This window comes from Ochlerotatus camptorhynchus, unplaced genomic scaffold, assembly GCF_037179485.1.
Source record: "Ochlerotatus camptorhynchus isolate MF236.1 unplaced genomic scaffold, CSIRO-AGI_Acam_v1.1 ptg000361l, whole genome shotgun sequence".
NCBI classification, from domain to species: domain Eukaryota; kingdom Metazoa; phylum Arthropoda; class Insecta; order Diptera; family Culicidae; genus Ochlerotatus; species Ochlerotatus camptorhynchus.
In genome coordinates, this window is record NW_027040849.1 from 4,824,376 (window position 1) to 4,840,839 (window position 16,464).

A 16,464-nucleotide genomic window follows, 5' to 3' on the forward strand; every position below is an offset into this window, starting at 1 on the left:
AGTTTATGAACAGCCCCTTAGTTAAAATGCGTTTGGGAGATAGGAAAACTTTTGTGGAAAACTAGGAACTAGGAAAACTCAGAGTGGACCACTCTACGTGTTTTGCCGTTTTTCCCATTTTGAATCGCCTGATAAACAAGAAATATATGTATTTAAAAACAATGAATTCATATAATTTTGATTGATTTACTTACCAATTTAATCAGAAATCTGAGATAATAGCACGATCGACCAACCGGAATTTTTTTTGTCGCTCTTTTGATGATTCTCATTTGATAAGTGTCCAAAATAAGTTGGTAACATTTTTTTACGATCTTTTTTGGACACTTTTTATTTAATACTTTTTAAGTAAAATCTTAAGGTGAAATCTTTATAAACACGTGAAATACATCTTCCAAAGTCAGATAAACTGATTTGATAAAAAAAATCATTGAATTGTATATTTTAGACCAAATTTAAAACAAGTACACTAACGCCGATTCCTCTTGACAAACGTCGAAGCATGAAACTTTGTCGATAACATTTTCTAAAACTGCTTCAATTGAGCAATTGTAAGCAATTTGAGGTAAACTAATGATCTTGAGACATAGCAAGTAATTGAAAGAATGTAATTACAACATCAACCCAGATGAATTTGAAGAAACTAGACAGTAAGCGAGAAAATTAAATGAAAAGGGTCCAAAATATGTAGGGGTCCAATTCAAGTTGGTTACCCTATATAGTATAAACTAGCGCTACATGGTGTAAGAATTCTGAACTAGTCGGACCTCCATTCAAAAGGATTTGATTATCTGAATAACTTTGCCACAGTTAATGCTACAATGTGCAGTCTTCATCAGTGTCATTCCCACTAAAAACTTATCAAAATCCAAATACGTATCTGTCATGGATACCAACATTAATTAAGTGGAATTAAATGGAAGATAACCATTTTTTGCTGTTTTACATGCAGAGTTGCTTAACTAGATAAAATCTTTACACCCACATTGTTTCATTTGAATTTGAAGGGTGCCGCCAACTCCATAGTCGAGTTTGCGTGAAATTCGTCGTATTCCCAATGAGCTTTACAGCATCACTGCTCTAAAGTAGTTACATGAACGTTAAACAAATTCAAAACTGCACCCAACTTAAAAGACAAGCGTATTACAATGTTTGTATTTTACCTGAAGCAAGAAAAGAAATGTCAACCCAGCCAAACAATTTACCGCCTGCATGGTGGGCATTTGCAAATTTATGGCCATTCGCACTCGACTATAGCAATAATTTGTAATGAAATTGAGATTAATACCATCCGGGGCAGAATCTTGCTCCACGTGGGTGTTAAAAATTTGCACCACCATGCCCATTATGAGCCAATATCCAATATGCAATATGGTTTCGTAGTAGTACACCTTTCCCGCGAATCGGTGAATGGCCGGCCGGTTGTAAGCAGCTGTTAATTTATTAGCCATATAAAACTAGGATATTTATATTCATGCAAAGAGCGCCCGATTATATGGCTTGCTGTGTCCAACATCCGAGTACAGTGCGTGCAGCAAGTAGGCGGTGGCTGGAGCTAACGAATAAAAGAGCCATGCACGATCAGAGCAGCTTCAATTCGGAAGGGCTGGGGTGTGGTTCGATGCGAGACGTTTGCGTGGGTTCATTCATAAAACGATGGATTAAGATTGGAAGGCGGATAAATTGCTGCTGTTTTATCGGCTCTTGAGATGGATATTCTCGCCCGGTACAAAGACTCTCAAATGATGGGTTTGTGGTTCAACTTCCTTTGGCGGAATGATTCGAGAAAATCTTTGTTCGCCGGAGGGGAATTACGTAAGATACGCCTTATTAGTACTGTCGGCACACCTCATGTGCATCCTTTTTTTAATCCCTTCTCCCATGTTGATATTTTCATTAGAGCCATCGTCAACACCATCAGCAGAGCATGCAAATTTTGGCATCAGAACTCATTGTATAAACTCCTTCGCTTTCAATGCTGCCACTAGTGCGTACCAAAGGAGCATGGTATAATAACCCTTTTGTCTCCTTTAACATAAGGTAACGGCTCAATAGTTCGCCCACTTCGCGGAGCCAAGGCGAATGCCGAGGTAATTTTGCCAAATTGAAACATAGAGAACATTTAAATCCTGCAAGATGAGATTTTGATATGAACTAATGTTCTAAAAATTGAACAAACATTGACTGCTCTACCCTAGATCCACAGTTCCCGCGAGAGGTTATGGTTTTCCTGATAGAGGGTTCCTTAGAATTCCATTCACATGTGCTCTGTGATGGTGATGCAACAGCACACGAAGCAAGCTCCACAATACCGTTGTTGTTGTTGTTGTTGGTATCATCATACATACTATTCATTTCTACAAAGCGCTCAAGCATAATTTTTGATTATACTCCCACACAGCATCTTTGAAAACACAGAGGGGATTTCCAAAGACGACGTCTCAGTAGAGAAGTCCCCCTTTATACAACCGAATCGCGGGCATCGTTTATGGATTGTTCTTCTAAATGATCCTGCTCTTAGGGACCCACTCCACGGAACGGAAGAGAACGAGAACGAACGAAACGAGGTGATTTCTGGTTCGAGCATCGTGAAATTAAGATTGAGGTAAATATTTACACGCTTCGAAGCGTACGGCAGTCGTATAAGGCCCCATGTACAAGGAGGGAGTGAATTCATTCTGCTCGTTTTAAAAGATTTATATGGAACTCACTCTCCTTCCTCTCGGGGCCAGAACCCGGTAAGCAGCGAAGCCATGTTCCGTCTTTGTCGGCACACATTTTGGGAGATTATTAAATTTTTCGAAATGAGAAAGATTAAAAGCGAAATTGTGTGCTTTTTGAATTATTATTATTATAATTATTATTAGAGATCCATTGTGTGGAGGAGGGGAAACTGAAGGAGGGAGTAAGACGCTTGAAATTGGATCCTTCGCTAAATAATTAGTTGGATTTCGGAGGATTTCATGGCGGAGATGATAGATTGTGCTTCGAGTGGCGAATGATGAAAAGCTAAATGGGTGTTAGCTGGAAATTATAGAACAAAAGTTGGATAATTATCATCGTTCCGCTTGTTCCAAAGGGCCTGGGTTCAATCCCAGTCGGCGCCATCGTGATTTTGTGTGGCATAAAATCTCTGATCACGGCTTCCTTCGGATGCGAAGTAAAGCCGTTGGTCCCCGGTCCATAAGTTTGTCAAGGGGGGCGACACATTTAAATCTCAATTCTAGATGCTCAACAAATCTCACACTAGTGAATCAATCTTCGAAAAATCTTCTTTCATTTCTCGCATCTACTTGCATCTACTCAGCGTGCGCGCAGCTAACCACAGTAAAACACATTTTTCTTGCATCGTAAAAAGAGTCGCCCCCCATCGGAGTTTGTAACGTTTTAAGCTCTTTGCAAGCAGCAGCTTAAGCGCCACTATCAGAATCGAGAGGCTGCTGGTGCTTTACAGGAGGCCCGGCTAGAGGCTATCTTCATGGCGGGTGATTAATGCTCAAACACCGATTTCAATTAGCGTTTACGAGGGCCGATTGAGTTCACTTTAATACTACTAAAACTAACTGAAATCGAAAAATAACAAGATAAAAGCTATTCAGCAAATGGAACAGAAAACTAATAGGTATATTAAACCCTGTCACCCAAAGTGAAGGAATCAAGTTCGGAGAAGAGTTATGAATATCAGGAAAACTGCGAAAAAGCTTAAGGAAAGTTCGTGAATCTTAGGGAAGTCCAGACAACACTAATTTATTGAGAAGTTAAAAGAACTGCTGGGGGAGTAAATATATCTTTAGGAAAGTCCCGACTAGCGGGAAAGTTTAAAGATCTTCAAGAGAATATTCGGACAACGGCGCCGGTGGTGTAGTGGTAAGCGTGATTACCTCTCACCCCAGCAGGCCTGGGTTCAATCCCAGTCGGCGCCGCCGGGATGTTCTGAGGCATAACATCTCTGATCACGCATTCCTTCGGATGGGAAGTAAAGCCGTTGGTCCCCGGTTCATAAGTTGATGGGTCGATAGGTAGGGTCCAGGTGTGGGAGCTGCCTTCCTGGCACACCGGTAGCATTGGTGCTCAGCACGGAAAACAAGATCGACGGAAAAAAACAAACCAAAGGAAAAAAAAAAGAATATTCGGACAACTTCCTACATTTAAGGAAAATGTTGAAAACTTCATCGAAGGAATAGAGTAGTTTTTATGAGAACTTCAGAAACTTAGTTCTGAGGAGAACTTCAGAGTAGTTCTGAGGAGAATTTCAAAGTTATTCTGAGGAGAACTTCAGAATAGTTCTGAGGAGAAGTTCAAAGTAGTTCTTATGAGATATTCAAAGTAGTTCTGAGGAGAACTTCAGAGTAGTTCTGATGAGAACTTCAGAGTATTTCTGTGGAGAGTTTCAGAGTATTTCTGAGTAGACATTCACAGTAGTTCTGAGGAGAAATTCAGAGCATTTCTGAAGAGAATTTCAGGGAAGTTCCGAGAACTCCAGAGAAGTTCCATTGACCTCAGGAAAATTTCGGGAAATTTATGAAACTCCCCGGGAGCACCCGGAACATGTATGGTCAGTGTGGTCCTGAGTACTTATTATTGTCACCATTGTTCTTATGCAGTGGTACGAAGTAAATCAAGTGAATATTGTACCAAAAAACGCAAATCCGTCAAATTGTCCAAAGTAACATCCAATCGAGAGATATTGGGCTGATGAAGCGGAAGCTTTTTGGAAAGAAATAAGGAATCAAAGATATAAAACACTTCCAACAAATTTGGACAAGGGCGGCCACCACGGTATCTGAGGAGTCTGTACAAACCCAAATGGATGGAGTTAAGCGCAAAGTTCGATAATTTTATGCAAATATCGAATATCTGTGTTTTTTTGAATTCGTGATTTTTTAAATCATATCCCATGAATCAGAAATAATTAACTACAATTGAAATATAATGCAAAGTTTGTGTTTTACTTAAGTTTTATGTGTCCGGATTATTGTGGATACAGACCTTAACTGGAATGCACCACTAGAGCAGGTTTTTAATAAGGCAACAAATGAGCTTTGGATAAGTAAAAAAAAAAACGTTTGGTTGAAAATTGGGCCTAAAACCAAAAATGATCCACTGGATTTATTTGACGATTGTAAGACCCAGAATATCCTACGGATAATTGGTTAGGTGGCCAAAAACTAATGAAAAATCGGCTCAGAAGAAGCTGCAAAGACTTGCTACTCTCTCATTAACTGGTGCAATGAACAGTACACCGGGTCCTTTGATTACAGAAAAATCCTGTTCTCCTAGTCTGAAGCAGTTCGGACTGGTCATTTTCGATTTCTTACTACCAAGTTAGTGTACTCATTTTAGAGTAGCTTCATTTTTGATCGATATGAGTGGATCCTAATCAAATTTGGAAGTTTAGAAATAGCGTGTTGAGCAATTTTTAATAAACTTGATTCACAATAATTTGACGTCTGATTTATACGTCTATAACAACGAAAACCAACATCGGATAGATGTACTGTCATATACATTGTAAAAAACATCAGATTATTTTTTTTAAATGATTCCCATTTGTTGCAAGTAAAACTGTATTTCCGATGCCCCTGAGCAGTTTGCTATTTAAGTCTCAATTCGGTTTGCCTTCCGAACTGCTTTACGATATGTGAATCACTTAAAATCGGTTATCTCGATAATCCTTTTCAAACAGAAACCCGAATAGAAATAGATAACGCTTCCTACCTGTCGTCCCCGCAGCTGGCACAGCCACCATCCTCTGAGTTCGCTGGTGTCGGTTTCGATGACGGTTAGGATGTCGCCCTTCCGGAAGGCCAGCTCATCCGTGCTCTCTGCGATGTTCTCGTAGATGGCCTTGGCCAAGATTTTCTGTAAAAATAAATAAAAATAAAACACGATTAATGAGATTTAACTACGGACACGACTACGAGGTGGATCATTTTTGTTCGGAAGAGTTAGATTTCAGTAGGGATTGCCCTAAGGTGAGGCAGAGATCCCAAGAGATGAGATAAGAGCGATAGCATGTTGTGCATGTACTGTAACCTTCGATGCTCGAAGGGAGGAAAAACTATGCTAATTATGGTAATGAGCTGTACCGGTGCCGGTATCAGTCGTTGTCGCTTTTGTTTGTTTGTTTGTGGAAAATAATACCGCTTTGTACGTTCTGGATGGTAGATGGAATCGCGCGCGCGAAATGTGTAGGTATGCCTACTTGTCATAATAGACCAATTAGCACGCGCTCTTCACCTGAAGGTGATGAAAATAGCGACGACTCGGGGTTGGGAAAGGTATGCGAATAAATGCTGGGAATGTGCTTTGTTTCGAAAAAAAAATCTCTTAGAGTTATCTGTGATAAAGTAGCATTGGTTATCTACAGTTAGTTGCACTCAAGAGTTTTTTTTTTTTTTTTTTTGTCTTTATTTTAGAGATTTTTAGCCTGAGGCTAGTTCATCTCTTGCACTCAAGAGTCATGTTTTGTTTAAATAAATTTGTAATTCTATTTCGCTTTTATAAGTAATTTGGCAAAAAGCCATAAGTAGTTTCATTTGGCTGAAATTATAGATTGGAACAACAATGTATAAGTTCAATAATCCCGAGAAATGCAAAAGGACCCATGCAACGTGTAGCTTTTCGTCGCTTTCTTTTTGTAAGTCCATGGCCATGTAGAGACATTTCCAGCTACTTTCGACACAGTGTTCAATGAAAGAAGCCATTATCTTAGTGTAGGGTCATTAGGGTCATTAAGCCGAACATAGAAAAGTGATAGATTGAACTAAGACTGTTCTTTAAACGTTGAATCAGATTCTGAATTCCCATGTTTTAAAAAAAATACTTGTAAAAATATCCTAGTTAGACTGATGTTTTTTTTTTAATTTTACTTCCCCTTCAAAAATTACAAAATACTGTATGGAAATTCTCAATCGTCACTTGCTCTGTGTTTTATCCTAAAACTACTCATATATATTTTTTATAATTTATTATTTTATTATTAAATGAGTTGTTTATTCGTTCCTTTTTTCCCTTGTTTTTTGCCTTTCTTTCGACTATACAAAAACTATATACGATATCAACAGAAATACCCTAAGCTACAATATGGAACCAATGTTTCAGCGCAGCGAGTAAATTTATTCTTTATATTATACTAAAGTTATCCGCATTATCAAAGATACCCCGTTTTACGGTACTAGACATGTTTTGCAATGTTAGGTAATCTATTTTGTAATCTAAGTGTCATAAAAATCCATTGCATGTTGAGAGATTGAGCTCGTGAGCGAGAATCTTCGCTCTCAAATTTGATTTTATTTTGACTCTCTGGGGACTAGTAGCAGAACGGTAAAAAGTTGTACGGAAATAAATCGTATGTATTTAATTGTAGATTGTTTAAATATCATTTCACGGAAAAAAGTTCATGAGAAAGCCCACGAATGAATGCTTTAGGTTGTCGCCACCTTTTTCTGGACTGAATATGCATCAAAAGCATATTTTTTCCACTTTTCCAAATTTCTATAAGGGGATTGTTATCACTTACTACCGATGGAACAGCGCCATCTGTGTGAAAAATTGCTTTGCCTTAACGATTCACTAGCGGGCTTGTTGGTGACTTGGGATATGCTATGAGAACTCTATCATTTCGGTTGCATGACTGATCGAAGATATACAGCTTATTTTCTGATTATGAGTAGCATTTTTCAGTTATGATAAATTCCCCAAAGTTTTCAAAAGTTTCTTGAAGGTCTTGAAAAGTACCCCAAATTTTCATGAAGTTAATGGAACTGTCGTGTGGTTTTCTGATCTTCATCTATGTTCACTAAGATTTCCTGAAGTTCATGTAACTGAACTGAAATTATCGGAACTTATCTTTAAAGATCATCAATCTTCCTGACAGTTCTGGACTTTCCTGTAGCTTACGGAACTTTCCTGAAGTTCTCTGGACGTTGCGGATATTCCTTTAAGTTCTTGGAACATCACAGAAGTTTTAGAAATTGATCTAGTGAACTCGGAAGATTTCTGATTATTTTTGAGCTCCCGGAATTTCCCAGAACTTATATAAAGTTCCTGTAATTTCCCTGAAATTTATGAAACTGTCCATATCTCTGATATGTACAACCTGCATAAATCGTATAAAAACCAAGGCCATCGAGTAGCCTTTAGTGACTACCGTGGCAGGCCGGTGAAAGCAACTGCGCAGAAATTAAAGTATAAACTTTCTAAAGTTTAGTATATTTTATTTTCATTCTACTAACTTTGAAAATTGTCAATGAACCTCGTAGAACTTCAGTGAACTTTGTAGATTTTCAGAAAGTTTGGTTAAACTTCTGAAAATTTTGTAGAACTTCAAAGAGCTTAATTGAGCTTTAGCAAACGTTGTCGAAATGAAACGAATTTGGGATAAATTTAGAAAAAAAATGTAGAAATCCGGGCAGTTTCGTTAAAGTTTAGGGATAACTTCATTGAACTTTTCAAAAACTCAGGAACTACGCAGATGAACAATTTCAGGCCAAATAGCGAAAAAAATACATAAATTTTAGATTTTGCCTCTAAGAATTCCATGAAACTTTGCATTCGTCACTAGTCAATTAAGCAAGTTTGTGCTGAAATTCGGCTACTTTAACTACCAACTTACTTTTCAAAATGCCGTATTCGACATTTTTCAATAAATCATAGCACATAAACACCTGATATGTTTATTTAGGGGATGAGTACTTAAGGCAGTTAGATTTTTATAAGTCTTAGGTGGGATAGTCACGAGTTCAAATCTCATCCTCGGACAAGTCACGAATGACCCAAGGGCAGCGAATCCAAACACATAAAGCAACCAACGATACAGAGAAAACGGTTGCTACAACTACAATGACAAACTCGCTTTGTAACATAAATCTATCGGAGTGGTAGAAGGCTAATAATATATTGCTTGCCTGCTTTGTTGCAGCTTGCCAACAATTTACTCGTTTCTTTCTACCACCCCGAGTGAGCTGTGTCGCACGGGCTGCTTGTCATGAAAAAGAAGGAAGAAGATTATATCATTATTACTTTCGATTTCTGACATAGCGTTATCATTAAATTTCTTTTTACCGCAAAAGCGATTTTCAGATAACATACCCGGTAATGACTGGCTTCCGATCATTTATCCTACCGACCTTTTCCCAAAGGTTCTAAATAAAGAGGGGGGTTGACAATCAATTATAGTTTATCAACCAACGGACGTTAAACAAGATCAAAAACGGACAAGAGCAGGGATGTCAGGTGTATTTTGGAAAAATCTTACACGAGATCGACGAAATGTCTTCACATGTCTGCTTTTAGAATATGTGGGCGGAGGAAAGTGTTAATTATTTTCAAATTAAAATAACTAAATCTTCACAGAAGTCCATGGAGCTTCTTATAAGTCAAGGGTAGTTCGTAGAAGTTAAGATATAAGAGAACGTCGTAGAAGTTTGAGTTTAGGGCACATTTTGGAACATCGTGAAATTTCAAAGATCTTCAGGAGAATTCAAAGAACTTTTGAAAACTTGGTAAAAGTTGAGTGCGTAGAAGTTCAGGAAACTTTCCAGAAGAGCAGCAGGAGTTCAGTCCACTTTGTAAATGCTCAGCGATCGTTATAGAAGTTTAACGGACTTCGTAGAAGAGCAGATGATTTTGTAGAACTTCAGAAAATTTTGCAGAAGACCGTAGAACTTTGCAGAACTTCATCGAACTTTGTAAACATTTAGTGAGCATAAAAGAAATTTAGCGAATTTTGTAGACATTTGAGCAACTCCGTTTGAACGTGCTCCGTAGACATCGTTGAAATTCAGAAAATTCAATAGAAATTCGGGGAACTTCGCAGAATTTCAGAGAACTCCGTATCAATTGAGGAAGCTTTGTAAACATTCTTTAAAACTTCGTAGAAGTGAGATTTTTGTACGAGTTTGAGAAATCTTCATTGAAGTTAAGGAAACTTTGTTTAGTTTCAGAAAACTTCATAAACAATCCAGAACCATTTTTAACATCAGGGTACTTCGTCAAAGTTCAATTGACTTGGATAAGCTCAGGGAGTTCTGAAGAAGTTCAGAAAGCTTTGTACAGAGAACTCCGCAGAAAAACAACGAAATTCTTCAGGGGTTTTTCTAGGAATGCAGCGAACTTCGCAGTAGCCCAGCGAACTTTGTAGAAATTTAGTGTATTACGTAGCAATTCGAGGAACTTCGTAAAACTTAGAATAGAAGTGCGAGAACTTTGAATTAATTCAGAGAACTTCGTTTAAAAGTTTGGCCGACTTTTATAAGCTCAGTGAATTTCGTAGAATATCAGAAAATTTAGAAGTAGCTCTGGAAATGACGAAGAAGGTTAGCTAACTTCTTCGAGTTTCTAGGATCTTCATATCAGTTTTGAAAACAACAACAGGCTTGTTAACCATTGTCATGGCAACCACATATTATTTTATGTCAATGTTTGGACAACTACAATCTAAGTTAGAGCAATGTAAGTAAAGGTCAATAATTACCCATACTAATTGGGTTCTTTAAGGGTATTGAGGTAAATGCATATTCGTAATCTGCATTAAAAATAGAACCCAAACCCAAAATTTCATCAATTTTGGTACACTGGAACTAGTTTAAATAAGTACGATTACATTTGCAAAAATCACCTTATTAGCACCCCTCGGTGTCACTTTGTATGGGAGCGAGCTGTCAGTTTGTTAGTTTAGTGTCAAACAGTGAAGTTATTATTTTGCTTTAAATCTAGATTTAAAAATCGAGATGAAAGTGAATGGGTTCGAAAAAAATATCGCTGTGCTCCGAAAACGAAGCTCTTTCAGATGATGTATAAAAAACGATACATTTTTCAAAATTAAAGAACCCAATTCACCGAAATCTCCATACAAAATTCAAATCATTGGCGTGACCTCTAAAACTTCATCAATCTTTACCATTTTTGCATAGGTTCATATTTTGAATCGAACAGGAAGGTGGCCTATCATAAATTCACCACTTTTTTTTTCTCAAGAACGTAAGAATTCCATAAGAACCACTTATGAATTTAGCCACAAGAAACCGGTATGAATTTCATTGATTTATCTAACGAAAAATAATGTCGGCAAACAAATAATAAAACGGAGCAGACTGGAACCGAACTATGGACGTTGAGATTACGGGTCCTGTATCTGGACCACCCGTCTGTCAACGCTTGTGAAAATGGAATAGCCAAAGCCGTATAAGAGTTTCCTCATATCCTAAATAACCAAAAGTTCTGATAAAAGGCTATTTGTGGCTTAAGCAGCTTCTGGTGGAACTTTAAACGAAATAAGTTAAAAAAAGGTTTTTGTCCTCTACTACACCAATTTTATATAGTTCGCACTTTTATGAAGGTTATTTATAAAGGCAGGTACGAACGTGTATTGATTTATCAGCATTAGTGCATAAGTATTGGAGCTGTTTGAAGAATTAAATCCAGTCCTTCTGCGTGAGAGCCCCAGTACGAACTGCTACGACAGCTGAGATATGTTAAAGTGAGCTGTTGTCTCGCCTACTGTTGGAATTTTCAGTGCCAGCTGACTGACTTGAATACGAAACACAACACCTTGATGAATTTTAAATTGATGATTGCCCGCCTTGTATTCCAACTCACTTGTGGCGCAGTGATTAGCGTTCGTAGATCGTATGCGAAATACACGGGTTCAAATCCAGGAAATTGCTCTTTATTTTTGTTAATGTATGTAAAGGATATTGATGCACTTCATAAATATAAGAGTTATGATTTATTTGAGCCACTGATCATTTCATATTTACGTACATTAAATTTTGTTACTAATAAAGACTTGTGCAGATTGCTTCATGTGGGCTATGACAGACCTTTTTGGAAACTTTCAAGTTGCTAAGACGTTCTGCAGGGAACTTTTAAGATACTTTAAAGTTGCTAAGAAGTTCCGCTGGGAACTTCTTCGGAACTTTGTTGTGACCATGTTTTCAGCCTTGCCTGAAGTTCCTCAGAAGTGCTTTGGGATGCTTTTAGGAACTTTAAAAAAAAAACTTTAATATGCTAGGAGTACGCATCGAAAATTTATGGAACTTGAAAGTGGGCTTTATTGTTGAATACGGAACTTTTCGTTGCTTGGGAAGAAAGTTCTGTCGGAACTTTATTTGAATTTCATTGAACTTGAAAGTTCTGTTGGAACTTTATGGAACTTTATTTGAACATGATGGAACTTGGAAGTGAGTTTTATCGTTGAATGCGGATCTTTTGGTTACTTGGGATGTGTCGTTCATAAGTCGAGCCTTATTAAATTCTTAAATCTATTTGCCTCTGCGTAGCCAAACGAGCATGACGTCATCATGTTGCTTTTTTTTTGCGGGGGAAGTATTGCAATAAGAGGACTAAAATTATTATTTATTTTCATTTCATTAGAATTTTTTTCATGGGTAAACTAATTGCCCAACAAATAATTTTAGCTTCAGACTAGATTATACAGGCAAAAGTTAGCGTAAAGTATCAGCGTGAGTAAATTAAAAACCGAAAAGATGCATCGCCATACCCGGCAATCTTACGCTCCAAATACGGTGCTACTCGGTTGGATGGCCGTCTGCTGGAAGACCACAAACGCTTTGCACACTCCACATTCCGATTTATTTCGCGGAAAACGGAAGAAGGAAATATTATGCAAACCACTCCTCGATTCATTGTTGCAAATATTTGCTTAGCACTTCATTTTGAACTTTTGCGCTTGAAAAAAAAAAATACAAAACATAGGTTTCTACACATCGAAGAACTCTTTGATGGCATGAACATTTTCCACGGATGCCACTAAGAGCATTTATTTATTTCAATGGTGCATTCTGGGGAATTCTTTTCTGGGGAATGCTGCATTCTGGGGAACGGTTTGCTGATGAATGTTATATAATCATCAGGTTGATTAAATAAAAATATTAATCTGAAGATCATATACAGTTGAAAAGTTCAAATGTTGTCGCTCAGATATTCTTCCAAGACGACGGGTTGACAAGGAAGTATTCAAAATATTGCCAGCTGGTCGAAGTTTTTTTTTTTTTGATTTTCCGAATATTTTTTAAGGTTTCAGATAATCCTTCAGATTATAGTATTGTTGTGAAGATCTTCAACTGTTCATAACTTAAAATGTTGCTTAGAAAATTTTAGAAAAAGTCCGGTGAATATAAAGTATTGTACTGAAATAAAACTGATTTTGGTTACTTTATTGACTATCAACATTTTCACATGTCTACTTAAAAGTCAATGATTAAAAAAAGGTTCTATAAATTCTATTGTCACTTTTCAAATAGACCAATCTACATTGATCGATTCTCTTCATCAACTCAATTTCTTTTGTTAATAGTTCGGCTCCAAAAACATCTTTAGCTGTTCTTATCGTCCTTAATAATGCTTTCTTTTGACATACTATGTAGAAAAGTTAGCCCGAAATATGCATGCAACTATGTTATTAACGAAAGAGAGAATCGATCAATGTTTATATTGTAGATACGACCTATTGAAAAGTGGAGCGAAAATTCTCCGAACTCTGTACTCCGTTTTGAATCGACAAATAACGACGTATCTTCAGTATTGATTCCAGGCCCCACAATATCTCGTTACACATTCGCACCTCCACCTGGTTATGTAGAGACAGAGAGCACCCGTTTGTGTAATAATTGCAAGCAACTAACGGGGTATCGTTCTATATTAAAGCATTGGCAACGCTCGGCAGCCATACACTCAGTAGGGGTAATGTAAACTGGATTGCTGTACTGGGAAATAGGTGACCATCAACGTTATCTCTCGTTCGATGATAGCATTGCTTGCCATCGTTATCGTCTACCAGTTTACACAACCTTATTTCACCACGTTCTCCCTTGTTATCACTGAAGTAGATATGGAAAATCGTCAAATTCGTGCGCGTGATATTTGGGTTCCGTTTGCTTCACCATAAGCGAGGCCTTTCCCTATATGCTCAAGGAAAACGGAGTTCCTGTTATGCTTAACTCCTAACATTGGATGAATCATAACTGAATTGCATTTCTCGGAAGTGGTGAAGATACTGAGTCATCATCGTAAAATACGGCAGTAACATCAGGTCTACGTGCCCGAAGACATCCGTTTGGGTATTCCCTTCTGCGCCCCTATTTATGTGCAACGATCCATCTCTGTGAGTCATATGGAGTAACTTGCCAAACAACATTTGCCCGGTCATTTTGATGGGACCCTGAGACGACCAAACAACCGTTTAATAACACCCCGAATCGAATTGCGCTCATACCTACCCGGTTTGCATCGAACCATGAACTCCGAAAAGGGACCTCAGTGGAAGAAACAAAAAACACCAACGAGACGCTCTATCTCGCATATCCGGAAGCTGTGCGAAATAAGCTAAGATCAATGCTTCGTGGTATGTAGCAGGTTTGCACTGTGCCGGTTCGGTAAACATATAGATTTACCGAGAACAACCGTGCGCATATAGCGAAGAGAAGGTAGGAATGCCTTAGCACTTGCCGCCGCCATCACCGCCGATTGCCGGCTTGGCGGTCGTCGCGTCGGTCGGTGGCGCTGCCCATAAATGGAAGAAATTTGGTTGCCCATTGCCAGCGAGTTTTTTCCCGCTGCGGCGATTATCATACATCTGGTTGGTTGCTGATCTTTGCATTCGACGAAACACACAAACAGCTTTCGAGAGTGGCCAATCTTAAACTGCGCCGTGAAGGTTTGCCAAAGCTGAATCAGCTGTTTTGTTTGTAGATTTTTCCATAGGTTCAGAAACCCCAAAACTTCCACGGTGCAAAATAATACGCACTGCCAGAGCCGGTTTGCAAACATTTACTTAAAACCTTAGCGGTAATTTACATTTGCCTCACCTTGGGGAAGTAACATTTTTCCCTCAGTCAAGTGCAGACGAACTAAACAAAAGTGCACCTATTGGCAACTTTAGTCTACTGGAGTGGTTGTTTTTTCAACTGCGAGACTGGTTGACCGGTGACAGGTGAATGGAGGGGATCGCACGTACGCAAACACTTATCGTTTACATACCGTGAATGTTGCTATACTTACATACACAGACCTCTTGACAAATGAACATTAATGTTACTATGGGGTGTGAACGTTGCTTCAAAGAACCAACAGACGAAGTTTCTGCTGATAAGAATGCTTGTCTCATTTTGCGATTAGATACCGTCGATATGTACTGGCTGGTTGTAGAGAAAATTACTGTTTCTATTTCTAGCAGGTCAGAGTAGGCTAAATGGGTCAGATTCAGACAAATCAGATTGGTTCCTGCTGTAGGACACCCTGAGCAGAGAATGAAAACAAAATACTGACATAATTTTATATTATGATATAATGGTTCATGATAACATAATTTGACAACCATGTAGTGTGGTCAAGTTAACAGAATCACGTGAAGGTTATATACAAAAATTATGCATTCTATAAGAACTGCCACTACATTTGTTTTACAAAACATATGCAGAGGTTGCAATAATTCCAACCTTACATTGTATGTAAGAGAAATTTGTTTTGCGTGTTGGTATATATGTATTTTCGTTAATATTTATTTATTATTTATCAAAATAAGAAATCAATTTTTTTTTTTTTATTTAAATTCATTTAAATATTTCAATTATTACACGATATCAAAATGTGGGTTAGCTAGTAATCTTTTATCAAAAAATCTATTCTATGTCTATCTGGTGTCCAAAACAATAGAAGTAAGAAAACAGCTTTAAGGGAGTGTTCGCGGCTCGGAAAAAAAATAATTACATTTTGATTTTTATAAAAATATTGGAAAAAGATATCAAAAATCTAAAAATATCACAATTTTTTTAAGAAAATTCACGTACAAAACAATATTTTGTAAGTCGTCATGGCATAGAGTTGGACTCAAAAAACCATCAAACATCGACCTTTCGGTTTTGTCGAGGGTCTATTTTTTCATGATGAGATAGAAAAAATATTTTTACATTTACATATACCTTCATGTTCTCAAGAATCCATGAAAACAAGGTTGTATCCAAGACACGACCGTAGATTTGACGTAGGATTACGAAAGGTAGTTTTGGTGTCACAGCAAATGACGCATTTCACGCCAAATCGAATCGAAGCTGGCAGCACCCTCTCAGATTTCATAAATAAACACTTTTGTATACTCAGTTTTCCCAAATTTATCTAGACTAACATTTGAGAAGGGCCAAACTTTTTCTGCCGATTTTCTTCAACAAAAATATTATGGAAAAATGACAACTCCATCAAAAATATGTTGTATCGATGACTTTTAGGAAATTGACCAAATTATCGAAAAAAATACAATTTCATTTGAGACCTACACTGAAAAAAAACGATTTTTAAAATTTAAAGTCGATTTAATAAAAATGGCCATGTTTGATTTGGATGAAACTTTGCCTCAAGATAGGTAATTGTGTTTACTACCATCCGTCTATACATCGCGAGATGGGCACTTTTAAGGAAAAAAAGTTTTTCTTACAAAAACTTTTT

At 37.6% G+C, this 16,464-nt stretch overlaps 1 protein-coding gene across 3 annotated transcripts in view; it reads right to left on the reverse strand.

Moving 5' to 3' along the window:
* The window catches only part of p130CAS (Serine_rich_CAS and FAT-like_CAS_C domain-containing protein p130CAS), a 420,726-nt gene that overhangs the window by 235,053 nt on the left and 169,209 nt on the right, over nucleotides 1–16,464 (reverse strand). For all 3 annotated transcript variants that reach the window (XM_065231801.1, XM_065231804.1, XM_065231802.1), the window contains one exon: nucleotides 5,719–5,862. In XM_065231801.1, coding sequence (XP_065087873.1) covers nucleotides 5,719–5,862 — 144 coding nt within the window. The remainder of the gene's footprint in view (nucleotides 1–5,718; nucleotides 5,863–16,464) is intronic.